Source organism: Protobothrops mucrosquamatus, unplaced genomic scaffold (assembly GCF_001527695.2).
Source record: "Protobothrops mucrosquamatus isolate PMUCROS unplaced genomic scaffold, P.Mucros_1.0 scaffold_292, whole genome shotgun sequence".
Lineage (NCBI taxonomy): Eukaryota > Metazoa > Chordata > Lepidosauria > Squamata > Viperidae > Protobothrops > Protobothrops mucrosquamatus.
The window spans coordinates 177,612-190,450 of NW_015386368.1; the positions used below are offsets into that span (position 1 = coordinate 177,612).

The 12,839-nt window shown below is 44.3% G+C and overlaps 1 protein-coding gene and 1 long non-coding RNA gene across 2 annotated transcripts in view; both read left to right on the forward strand.

Moving 5' to 3' along the window:
• Nucleotides 1-1,077, forward strand: part of SMIM14 (small integral membrane protein 14) — a 24,035-nt gene extending 22,958 nt beyond the window's left edge. The window contains exon 5 of the mRNA XM_015831948.1: nt 1,030-1,077. Coding sequence (XP_015687434.1) covers nt 1,030-1,077 — 48 coding nt within the window. The remainder of the gene's footprint in view (nt 1-1,029) is intronic.
• A 1,549-nt stretch (nt 1,078-2,626) lies between these two features.
• LOC107302807 lies at nt 2,627-6,089 on the forward strand. Its single transcript, XR_001549393.1, has 2 exons — nt 2,627-2,778; nt 5,726-6,089. It is a non-coding gene; the product is annotated as an uncharacterized LOC107302807 (long non-coding RNA).
• Nucleotides 6,090-12,839: the final 6,750 nt, after the last annotated feature.

The following is a 12,839-nucleotide window of genomic DNA, read 5'->3' on the forward strand; positions in this document are numbered from 1 at the left end:
AAATTTGGTTGATCGGCGAGGGGGAAAGTTATTACGAAGATTTAAAAATAAGTTGCCTTGCTTTTAAGCCGTTTAGGATCCTTACGGTAAGATAAATAATTAAAAAATAATAATTGTAACCTTTCTTTTATTTGGACATGCATCCACCGGCCAATAATAATAATAATAATAATAATAATAATAATAATAATAATAATAATAATAATAATAATAATAATAATAAAGTTGGAAGAGACCTTGGAGGTCATCTAGTCCAACCCCCTGCTCAGGCAGGTAACCCTATACCATTTCGGACAAATGGCTGCCCAGTCTCTTCTTTAAAACTTCCAGTGTTGGAGCATTCACCGCTTCTGGAGGCAGGTTGTTCCACTGGTTAATTGTTCTAACTGTCAGGAAGTTTCTCCTTAGTTCTAGGTTGCTTCTCTCCTTGGTTAGTTTCCATCAGTTGCTTCTTGTCTGGCCTTCGGGCGCTTTGGAGAATAGCTTGACTCCCTCTTCTTTGGGGCAGCCCCTGAGATATTGGAAGACTGCTCTCATGTCCCCCCTCGTTCTTCTCTTCATTAAACTAGACATATACAATCTGTGGCTGCCAATTTGGAATGCCATGATGAACGGTTGGGCGTGATGCTGGAATTCAGAAAAGGCCGTGTTGTTTATACATTCATATAAGATGTCCTATTGACAACCTAGCTCAGCTTTCCCCAAGCCAAGCTCATCACTTCCAGCACTTCGTTGGGATTGCAACTATAATTGACAGCCATGGTTGGGGAAGATGGAGCTAGCGGAAGGCAGGTATGGAAGCCAGAGCCTGCCAAGTTTGCTAGATGGGATTGTAGGTTCTTTGAGATGTATAGATGCTCGGTTGAAAGTCAACCAAGGTGAAGTGGAAAAGACGCCCAAAGAGTGATTCATGATCTCAGTCTGAGTTTGGATTGTGACTAAGATTCGGTTACTGCGTTCCTCCCAACCAGCCACTCATCAGGTTGGGGATATCCTGGTTTAAGGTTATACTCTGCCAATGTCCCTCAGGAATATCCACAGTGGGGAGTTAAAGAATACACTGGGAAGACTTTTTGAATTGCAAAGGACCTATGGATTTTTTTATATATATATATATATTTGAACAAAGAAAATTACGCAGAGCTGGCTTTCAGGATTAGGTGAGATTAAAGACAAAGACACGTGATGAGCTTCTTTTGGTTCTTTTGACAGGAGAATAAATAGTAGCTGAGAAGTCAAGAGAAAGAAGGATTAGGAGAAGTCACGAATTCGTGAGGGATGGAAGTCTCCAAATGGTTATGTCAGATCCCTTCCAGTCCTTTAGAGCCCTGTGTCTCAACCTTGGCAAGCTTTAGATGGGTGGACTTCAACTCTCAGAATTCCTCAGCCAGGAGGCGCGTAGAGTCAGACTGTTATTAAGGCCAGCTGGAATGTTGGACGTAATGTCTGGGCTGACATTAAATGCATTGCTAAGGTTACACTCCACATTTGTGTGTGTGTGTGTGTTATTCTGCGTGGCTGGCTGTCGGGGAAACCGAACGCTGACTTTTGCAACGTCATTGTTTTTTGGCATTAAGAATTAATCTGTCTCAGATTTTTTTTTTTTTACTTATGGGGAAATCTTAACCACCCTTGTCACCATGATGTAAAAAAAAAAAAAGATTTGAGACTCTAGAAAGAGTGCAGAGAAGAGCAACAAAAATAGGCCTAGTCTACGTTCTTAACTCTGAGACAGGGAAGAAGCCCCTGAGAGCGATAGCGTTAGCTGCTTTGGGTGAGTCCATATTCTACACCTCAGTTAGTGCCTCTTACTACTATTTTTTTGTTGGCTTCTCTCCCATACCAGTCACTTTAATGAGGGTTATAGCAAATCAACATAGGATTAAGAGCTGAACTTCAGGGATCATAACTGCAGACAATCTGAGATGCTGTCCTTCAAGATTAGAATATGACTCGTCCCCCAACGATCCCTTAACAAGCCATGGGTTCGCTGTTCTTTGGAAGCATAACCAGGATGGTGGGATTTGAACGTTTGGGTTGGTCCACAGTAGGGAAAAGCATGGCTGGGCGGCCTTGACAAAGGGGTCCCTGCTGGTGGCATTCTCAGAGCAAACCCTGTCTCTCTAATCTCCCTGGAGAACAAAATTAACCAAAAAATGCAGTTTGGGAGATACCTGGACCGTGGATATTCAGAAACGTAGGCACAAATTAAGGTGGAAACCAAAGCAGGAGCTTGTTCCAGCTCCCAGAGTGACATCAATGGAGGGAGCAGCCTGTCTGTAACAACAGAATCGCACTAACCACCTTCAATAGAATATGTAAACCAGCATGTGATCTTCCGCTGATTTGTGGCTGATAACAACTGGGACTATTCCACCGTCATCCCTGGCAGACACGGAATCCTGATTAGGCAGCGTTGGCATGACTTCTCTTAGGACAAGGAGTTAAGTTATCCAGTTGCTGATGTTCAATGCCTCTTAGCACCACCAGGTAGTCTAGACAAGCACAACCCTGCCTGATTCACAACTCTGCCCTGCCCCGACTTAAGTTTCCTTGCTGATAAATGTGTTGACCTGTCCGAAGTTAATTCTGCCCTCTCTTTCTTTCGTGTGGTCGTGTTTTTTTCTAGTGCCGGGACCGAATCCCTCTGCTGACAATGACTTCGGCGTCACCATGATGATGGTGGGCTGGCTGGTCCTAGCACTGGTTTTGTTCTTGATGAGACCCACCAGCTTAAGGAGATCGATTACTACTGAAAAGCCGTCTCGCCCGCATAGCGTGAGTCTGTTTCCTGAGGCATTTCTTTCCTTCGGCTGGGAAGGAAATGTATAATACCGGGGTGTCAAACTCAATTTCATTGAGGGACGCATCAGCATTGCGGTTGCCCTCGGGGGGCCGGGTGGGTATGGCCAGGGTGGGTGCAACCTACTGCGTGGGTGTGGATGGAGTGGGTGTGGCGTACTGGGTGGGCATGGCCAGCTCTACATCGTTTGCGTCAAGGGTGCCCGTGGGGGCCTGGGCAGGAGTGGGACAGATCTGGGGGTCTCTGGCAGAAGGGGTTGGGACCAGGGCAAGCGCCAAGGCATGGTCCATTTCTTCATTCCTCACAAAGGGTGACACCTCCCCAGCATGCACCCAGGGGGCGAGGCCGACGCGGCAGGGGCTGGTTCCTCGCTGTTTCCAGACGGCCTTGTGGCGCTAAGACTGAATGCGTTTCAACATAGATGGCCACCACAAAATTGTACATTGGCTCCCGACCGGCCTGGACCAGGGCCAAGGCAGCGGGGGCCGTTCCCTCACTGTTTCCAGGATGGCTTCGCGGGCCACATGAAACCACTTCGCGGGCCGCATCCGGCCCCCGGGGCCTTGTGTTTGACATGTCTGGTATAATACTAGGAGAAAACTATAATCCGCTCGTCCCGTGTTAGCTTCGTGCTGCACTGTTTCAGTAAGACTTCTTTTTCTAGGATGTCGTAATATTGCCTTGCTGTTTGGTAAAATCATTCCAGTTAAGACCGCATTAGAGACTTTTTGTCACCAGGGCTTGTGGAGAACAATGAGGATTCTCACCCAGGGCTTGCAAGAAAACAGAGAGGGCTGTTTGAATAATCCTCTGAGCCTTTATTGGCGATAACCTGGTTAACAGATAAGGCTAGGATTCTAAATGGCATTGCTTTCATTGTGTTGAAAGCTCCTTGCTAGCCACTTTGGTTTCTCAGATTCCCCCCCCCCCAAAATCTAAACAGCTCTTCATTTTCCCTTCCTCTTTTAGCTTTTAACGTTTCCTTGTTCTCTTTGATTGTGCTCTTCTGCTGCTTTTTCTCTGTCTCCACACACCATACAATCTGTCTCGTCTCCTTTCGGCAGCAATCATTCTAAGTGCATCTTCTTTCATACTTCCCATTAGTGTAAGCCCACCTACTTCTTTGGCACTAATAAGATTCTTTTCCTTTTGTTCCAGGTAGCCTCTACGTCCTGTTTTGTTTTGTTGACTTTCAAGTTCAGGGGTAGGCAACCTCGGCTCTTTTGTGACTGGTGGACTTCAACTCCCAGAATTCCTGAGCCAGCCACGCTGAGGGGAAAGGGAGATGTTTCCATGCTGAGCCATGCCGGCTCAGGAATTCTGGGAGTTGGAAGTCCAGAGTCATAAAAGAGCCAAGGTTGCCTACCCCTGACCTAGAGGAACATATGAAAGTATAATTAATGTTAATTAATGTAGACTTTATTAGTGTAGAGCAGGGGTAGGCAACCTTGGCTCTTTTGTGACTTGTGGACTTCAACTCCCAGAATTCCTGAGCCAGCCACGCTGAGGGGAAAGGGAGAGGTTTCCAAGCTGAGCCATGCTGGCTCAGGAATTCTGGAAGTTGAAGTCCACGAGTCATGAAAGGGCCAAAGTTTCCCTCATGCTGGCTCAGGAATTTTGGGAGTTGAAGTCCACGAGTCATGAAGGGGCCAAAGTTTCCCTCATGCTGGCTCAGGAATTCTGGGAGTTGAAGTCCACCAGTCATGAAGGGGTCAAGGTTTCCCTCATGCTGGCTCAGGAATTCTGGGAGTTGAAGTCCACGAGTCATGAAGGGGCCAAAGTTTCCCTCATGCTGGCTCAGGAATTCAGGGAGNCATGAAGGGGCCAAAGTTTCCCTCATGCTGGCTCAGGAATTCTGGGAGTTGAAGTCCACGAGTCATGAAGGGGCCAAAGTTTCCCTCATGCTGGCTCAGGAATTCTGGGAGTTGAAGTCCACGAGTCATGAAGGGGCCAAAGTTTCCCTCATGCTGGCTCAGGAATTCTGGGAGTTGAAGTCCACCAGTCATGAAGGGGTCAAGGTTTCCCTCATGCTGGCTCAGGAATTCTGGGAGTTGAAGTCCAGAAGTCATCAAGGGGTCAAAGTTTCCCTCATGCTGGCTCAGGAATTCTGGGAGTTGAAGTCCACGAGTCATCAAGGGGCCAAAGTTTCCCTCATGCTGGCTCAGGAATTCTGGGAGTTAAAGTCCAGAAGTCATGAAGGGGCCAAAGTTTCCCTCATGCTGGCTCAGGAATTCTGGGAGTTGAAGTCCACGAGTCATGAAGGGGCCATAGTTCCCCCATGTTGGCTCAGGAATTCTGGGAGTTGAAGTCCACCAGTCATGAAGGGGCCAAAGTTTCCCTCATGCTGGCTCAGGAATTCTGGGAGTTGAAATCCACCGAGTCATAAAAGAGCCAAGGTTGCCTACCCCTGCTCTAGTTCAACCTTGGCAAATTTTAATTCTCGTAATTTCAACTCCCAGAATTCCCCAGCCAGCCTGATTGGCTGGAGAATTCTGTGGGTTGATGTCCATAGATCTTAAAGTTGCCACGATTGAACAGCCCTGTTCTAGTCATTCACTGAGAGAGAAATCTGTCTATTTTCTTCATACAGTAATTGTTTTCTTTTCTCTATTTTCTCTTCTCTTCCTTGTACGTTTATTACAAAGCTCATCTCTTTGCAGTACCCCAAAATTGCTTGTTTTACATTTCAGAATTTCTCATTGCCCCCTTTCAACTTTCTTTCAGTGCTTCTCTGCTTTTAGATGTCTATTCCTTCCTTTGCTACCCATCTGTATGAATGGACCTATTCTTAAACCACATATTTAAGACCCTGAGTTCTAATCTAATTAAAAAATTTGTAAATATGTATGAGGATCTTTTAAGTGGACAACACCTCCTCTTTTACAAAATCCAGAGACTTCTAATTCCGTTCTTCACACACAGGGACAAGATCCACCGGCTCCAGCCGTCGACTGAGGTTTCCTGGAACAGCTTAACAAGTTTAATCTTCAGTGACCAAAAGAACGAACGTGATCACAGCATTCCTTATCCTTGGACAGTAGGGTTCTGTTCTGTACATAGAATATCCATTTTCTTTTTTTTCTATTTCTTAAATGACATTTAAATGGATTACAGTAACTTAATGTGGTGGGAAGTGACAGCGATGAGCGTTGCGCTTCTGCCCACTGCAATATTTAAAGAAAAAAAAAAGTTAAATCTCTCTCTTGATAATCGGTTGAACCTGTTCAGACTAGTGGGTTTTCTTTTTCCTATCTGTTTAGAGATTAAAAATTACAGTACATTCCTCTGCGGTCTTTGTACACCCATTTTCTGGGGAAATTCCCGCAAACGTTTTCCAGCGTGTCCATTTTCAAAAAGTTCACATTATTCCACAGCGTTCTCCAATTAGTGCCTTTCGCATATGCTGAATATTGTGTTATATTCCTAGCTGGCAGGGTCAGCAATGTAGATGACATCAGAGTATGAAAGCTGGTGTAAACTAGTTATAGTTTTACCAATGAGCCATTTTATTGAGAGAGGGAGGGAGAGGCAGAAGAGCGAAAGAGGGAGGGAGGGAGGGAGGGAGGGAGGGAAGGAAGGAAGGAAGGAAGGAAGGTAACAAATAAAGCCTGAATAATTAAAATTTACATTGAAAACTAGCACCACCCTTATACAATGATTTTCCTGTGGACTTGGGTTTGTGGTTTCTATTTGGAACAAACCTCTCAAGTCAAAAGAAAGAACCACAGCATAATGCATGCCAATCAACGCATCAGTAGGACCGTCTCCTTCACTGCAACTGTTTAAAAGTTCCTGTGGTCAAAAGGAACTTCTGGGTTGCATTAGATTAACATGTTTTCCATGTTATTCAAATGCTGATGGAACATCGACACAACCAAACACAGCACAGTCCGTGAGTTTGCACTCCACAAACGGGGTGCCAAAACTGCAAAATTTTGAGTAGTCTGCCTGTTAGAAAGCAGAAGCAAAATTGGCACGTTAAGCTTCTACGAAGCTGAACATATTGATGTTATCCCTTTCCTGAAAACGATCCCAACCAGAGAAGTCCAGACTTGGCAACTTTTAAGACTTAGAAACTTCAGCTCTCAGAATTCCTGGCTGGGCAATTCTGGGAGCTGAAGCCTACAGGCAGTTGAAATCCACAAAGATAACTTCATGTCTTCCAGTTGTAAAAAGGCATCCCACTCTTGCAGTACGGTAAATTACGGAGTTAAATACCTTTAAGATCAGTTTTTAAAATCAAACATTGAATTATTCTATGCGCCTAGGCTAGGCTAAGACTTACTTGTGCAGGTGACATTTTGGTCCAGCATTTTCCAAATCTGTGGATTAGTGTAAATCTAGGTTTGCAGAGAAATTTCATGCTGAAAACAGTTCTTTTGCCAATTGCCAACGGTTCACCTGTAAAAAAAAACAAAAACGATTAAGGTTGGCTTGAGCGATTGCCATTTTTAAAATTAAATGTTCTCTGCGTAACCGATCATCTCAGTTACATAGGGTCTCTCCAAAATAAAGGGAGCAAACATTTAACCAGTTTGTGAGCATATTTGTGATTTTGGGAAGGGAATATATAGGGTTGGGGTTTTTTTTTTGCAAATATCTTCTACAAATAGAACAGGGGTCTTCCAACTTGGCCCTTTGATGACTTGCGGACTTCAACTCCCAGAATTCCTCAGCCAGGCACGCGTGCCTGGCTGAGGAATTCTGGGAGTTGAAGTCCACAAGTCATCAAAGGGCCAAGTTGGAAGACCCCTGAAATAGAGGTTCCAACAATTAAAGTTATCTACTGCACCATGAAGCAACCGAAGGGTATCAATAACAGTCTGGGTCTACAGAATCACCTACAGATCCATGTTTTTGGGTGCTGAGCCATTTTTAAAATGTTTCAAGTTTGGTTATTCACGCTAACAGGAATGCCAGCCAGTTAACCAAAATCCCCTCTTCCCAGAGAGTTCAAAAGACAGTGCCCCTATTTGTAGCCTTAACTTGGTTCAAACTATAATTCTGTTCCTTCAGAACACGTGAGGCGGATAATGGTTTGACGGCCGACGCTGACATTTGGCTTCTTCGAAGTGGCCTTTCGTTGTCCAACAGCGATGGAAGCTGAAGCCTTGCGAACATTTTACGTTCTTGCGCATTAAGTTAGATAGATAGATCACCTTTATTGTCATTTTTTTTCCCCTTTGGGCACAACGGCACACATTAAAAATGAAATTTAGCCTTCCTGCTGTATTTTTTTTTTTAAATCCTTGAATTACTATCAAGGACTATGCAAGGGAGGTTTGACCTTTTGTGTGAATACACTTCCAGTGTCTAAAGTTGGGCGAACGTTCTGCATTTTAAGCAGTTTCAGAACGTTCCTGCCGCCAAACACCGAGCTTTAGTCTGCTGATAGTAACCGCTGAGTAAAGCATGCATAACATTGCATCTTTAAATGCCACGAGGAATTCTGCCTTGTTTTTCTTGACCGTTTTCAAAAATGCACGAGAGCTTTCTCCAACCTGCCAAATTCATTTTAACAAGGGCTTTTTATTTATTGGGCCTTTATTTTTATTTTATTTTTTAAAAAGTCCTCCATATAGTCATTAGAGAAGCCTTAACATTTCAATCTCTTTTGCTGGATCCAAATAATTTAGGAGGGTGGACTTAGAGTTGGACGTCATGGCTTCTCATTCATCCCTAGCCCCAGAAATTCACTGGTGACTTTGGACTCAATCTATCCCGCCAAGGTGTGTGTAACAAAGAGACGTCTGTGTGTTACCTTTAATTCTTAGAGGAGAGCTATGAGACCAGTCTTAACAAATACAATGAGGTGGTTGAACATCACTTTTCCATTTCATTCCATCCCCCTGGCAAAAATATTGTAGGGAAACTTGCTGAAGGTAGTGAGTTGTTAATAATAACAACAATAATAAAATTGGAAGGGGTCTTGGAGGTCATCGAGTCCAACCCACTGCTCAGGCAGGAAACCCTATACCATTTCGGACAAATGGCTGTCCAGTCTCTTCTTAAAAACTTCCAGTGTTAGAGCATTCACCGCTTCTGGAGGCAGGTGGTTCCACTGGTTAATTGTTCTAACTGTTAAGAAGTTTCTCCTTAATTTTAGGTTGCTTCTCTCCCTGATCAGTTTCCATCTGTTGCCTTCAGGCGCTTTGGAGAATAGCTTGACTCCCTCTTCTTTGGGGCAGCCCCTGAGATACTGGAAGGCTGCTATTATGTCCCCCCTATTGAGATGTAAATTACAGGCAGGTAGAAATTGCTATGGGAGTTACTTGAATCCAATTCTTACTGGATTTGAAGGATGGAAAATACATCTGAACCAATCCTGTAACTAAACCTAGTTCATTAATCTGCTACCTAGTTAATACAAGGATTAAGGACATAGGCGTCAAACATTTCTTCCTTTTTTACGCATCTCAGCAAGCTTGATAACAGATCCTTCCATTGATATCTTGGTCAATTTATTTCAAGCCAGGAATCTACCCTTTGCGTTAACATCAACTGTGGCAACAAATTGGTCTGTCCCGACATTTGTTCATAAAATGCCCTTTTGGGGTTTCGGAGATCCATTCTTTTGCCGTGGTGTAACATTTAAAAAATTCTGGGAATTGTTCTAAGAATTGTACTGTATTTGGGGGATTTTACGATTCCTCATAAAATAGCGTTTGAGAACCTTTCTATATTTTTTTTAAATGAAAAATGAAAAAAAAACTTTAAAGTAAGTTTGTTCATCTTTACCAACCTTATGAAATGCCCCTTTTTAAGGAGCAGAACAGCTTTAAATTAATGTGAAGCAGTTGTGAGTCTTGGAGCTGAATGGCAATCGCCTAGTTTTATTTTTTTTTCTCGAGAATAATTTGCAGGACTGCTGATAATAAAATTTTGGATAGAGAGAAACTGAAGAAGCAAAATGTGCTTTAATATTATACAGCTTGTTCCTTAGCAACTATAGGCCAATCAGATGCCCCCCCCCCAGTGCAGTCTCCTTTTAAAGCAGGGAGTAATTCAAACCAAAATCTCTTAGTAGGAATCCCTGGTGCCATTTTATGAAACAAGAAGACCATGAAACAGAGCAACAAAATAATCAGTTTTGCATTAAAGGTTTAACTACAGGACAAGATAAATTTACAGCACATACATCAGTTTATTGATATCTCTTATTTTTTCTACTTTAAATGTGCAACGTGGAAGAGTACGATGACTATTTTCAAGACTTTAAAAAGCTGGTTTATGGGATGATGGTAGGATTAGCAGAATTTAGGAACCATTCTTGCCAGCAAAGCTCTTAAGCGAAAAAAAAAAAGGGGGGGGTTAATTGTGAAAATACTGGGCAGAAAAGGTTTAGAAATTCTTTTTCTGGCATTGCAGCTTTTATATAACCCCAGCCACTGACACCAATTAAACTTTTTAAAAAAAAACACCTCCTGGGAGATCCTAAACCTAGTTTTTCTATTTAGTGAATTTCTATAAAGTTTAGGGGTCAGAATTGACATTTCACATTCACACATAAACTTGCATCAGCTCTTTATGCCTTAGTTTAGAATAATTCTCCTGGGCAAAAAGATTGATAACACTGTGATGGGTTTTAGCGGGTTTAAATTGTCTGAATTTTAACACAAAAGATCTGTGCCATGTAATAATCCTTTACTACGAGATCTGCTGTGAAATAAAGGGCTTGTTCTATGCACTTTTTAAAAAATCTGTCTCGATACATAGAACCACTAATAAACTTCTCAAAGTCTGGATTTTGTATTTCTCTTGTTATTTTCTTNACTGTGATGGGTTTTAGCGGGTTTAAATTGTCTGAATTTTAACACAAAAGATCTGTGCCATGTAATAATCCTTTACTACGAGATCTGCTGTGAAATAAAGGGCTTGTTCTATGCACTTTTTAAAAAATCTGTCTCGATACATAGAACCACTAATAAACTTCTCAAAGTCTGGATTTTGTATTTCTCTTGTTATTTTCTTTGGTTGTGGGTGGGTGGGGGGAATACCGGCCTCCTTTGCTAACGCTTCACTCCAAAATAACATCTGCTATCTTGACAATCTGCTATCTTGTCTGGTTTTACAATGACTTCAATGTTTATTTATTTATTTATTTATTTATTATTTGAATTTATATCCCGCCCTTCTCCTTGCGGACTCAGGGCGGCTGACAATCAATTAAAAACACCACTAACAATCACAAGTTAAAATTAATTAAAATGAAATATTTAAATTGTCTAATTAAAAAGCAATTAAAAACCCCTCTAAAAAACCCCTCTTAAAAATTACCCTAGGCCAGTCCCGCTTGTTGGAACAGCCATGTCTTGAGAGCGCGGCGGAAGGAAGGGAGATCAGGGATGACCCTGATCTCTGGGGGCAGCTCATTCCAGAGGGTGGGAGCTCCCACAGAGAAGGCCCTCCCCCTTGGGGTCGCCAGCCGGCACTGTCTGGCCGACGGCACCCTGAGGAGACCCACTCTATGGGAGCGTACTGGCCGATGGGAGGTAATCTGTGGCAGGAGGCGGTCTCGAAGAGTCAACGGTTGCATGTGTGCATCGTGTTCAGTGGATGCACACTCAAGACGGTGATTTTAAATTGGTACGTTCCCTTCTTCTTCTGAAATTCTAATTAAAAGTGTCCTGCGCCGTCCTACAGAGAGGAATGTCAGCGTTATTTACGTGCTGTTGAATTGTCCAGAAGCCTAGGGATAAACTGAAGGAGCCCTTCTTAGATCAGAAGGGGTCCGACACTGGCAATTTTAAAAGTGGTGGGCGTCAGTTCCCAGAATTCCCCAGCTATAGCCACGAGTCTCCCAACGAAATTCCCTGTTGAACATTCTGCAAAAGCATCTTTCACACAGTAGCGAATAACCCAGTGGTTCTCAACCTTTTTAATGCCGCGACCCCAACCGGTCGTAAGTCGAGGACTAAACCGGTCGTAAGTCGAGGACTAAACCGGTCGTAAGTCGAGGACTACCCAACCGGTCGTAAGTCGAGGACTTTCCCTGCCTGGGAGCGCCGCGCATGCGTGGTTTCGCCCCCTGCGCCGGCCGAGGCGTAGCTGGCAAGCGGCAGAGACGGAGCAGGCCGACCACCAGCTGGCCCAGCCCAAGGGAGGTAAGGCACCCGCCGGAAAAGGGGGAAAAAAATGGCGGGCAAAAAAAATGGCGGACAGCCTTGCTTGGTGACCCCCGTGAAATGGTCGATCGACCCCAAATGGGGTCCCGACCCACAGGTTGAGAACCACTGGAATAACCAATCAATCAGTCATCTATTCCCAATGCTGTGACTTGGATTTTTGCCCTGAGCAGGAGCTGAGACCTTTTGGCCTAACCGCCCCTTCCAGCTCTCCGGTTCTCTGATAGCGACCAGGGTCAGAATTTTAGGGGAGAGGAAAATAAGACGGAACACCACAAACTCATGCCATGAACTCTCCATGCCCTGGAGGAGATTTTGTATCTACCGGATGCAATCTTGTTCCGATCCGACTCCGTAGCTGCTAGTTGGCTGAGTTTCGGGTAGATTAATACCCTGCTCAAGGGGGCAGGGGTGGGATGGAAGGGCAGAAAGCCCAGACAGAACCCCCCCCCCTCCACCTTGGCCTGCCAGGCTTCTGCCCTTTTCCCACCTCACTCATGGGGCCCTCCCTTCCTCCTTTCCTCCCTCCCTCCCTTTTCTATCCTTCCTCTTCTTCCTTCCTTTTCTCTCGTCTCCTCCCTCCCTTTCTCTCCTTTCCTTTTCCTCCCTCCCTCCTCTCCTCCCTCCCTTTTCTCTCCCTCCTCTCCTCCCTCCCTTTCTCTCCTTTCCTTTTCCTTCCTTTTCTCTCCCTCCCTTTCCTCCCTCCCTCCCTTCCTTTTCTCTCCCTCCTCTCTTCCCTCCCTCCCTCCCTTTCTCTCCTTTCCTTTTCTCTCCTTCCTCCCTTTTCTCCTTCCCTCCCTTTTCCTCCCTCCCTTTCTCTCCTTTCCTTTTCCTTCCTTTTCTCTCCCTCCCTTTTCTCTCCTCCCTCTCTCCCTCCTCTCCTCCCTCCCTTTCCCTCCTTTCCTTTTCCT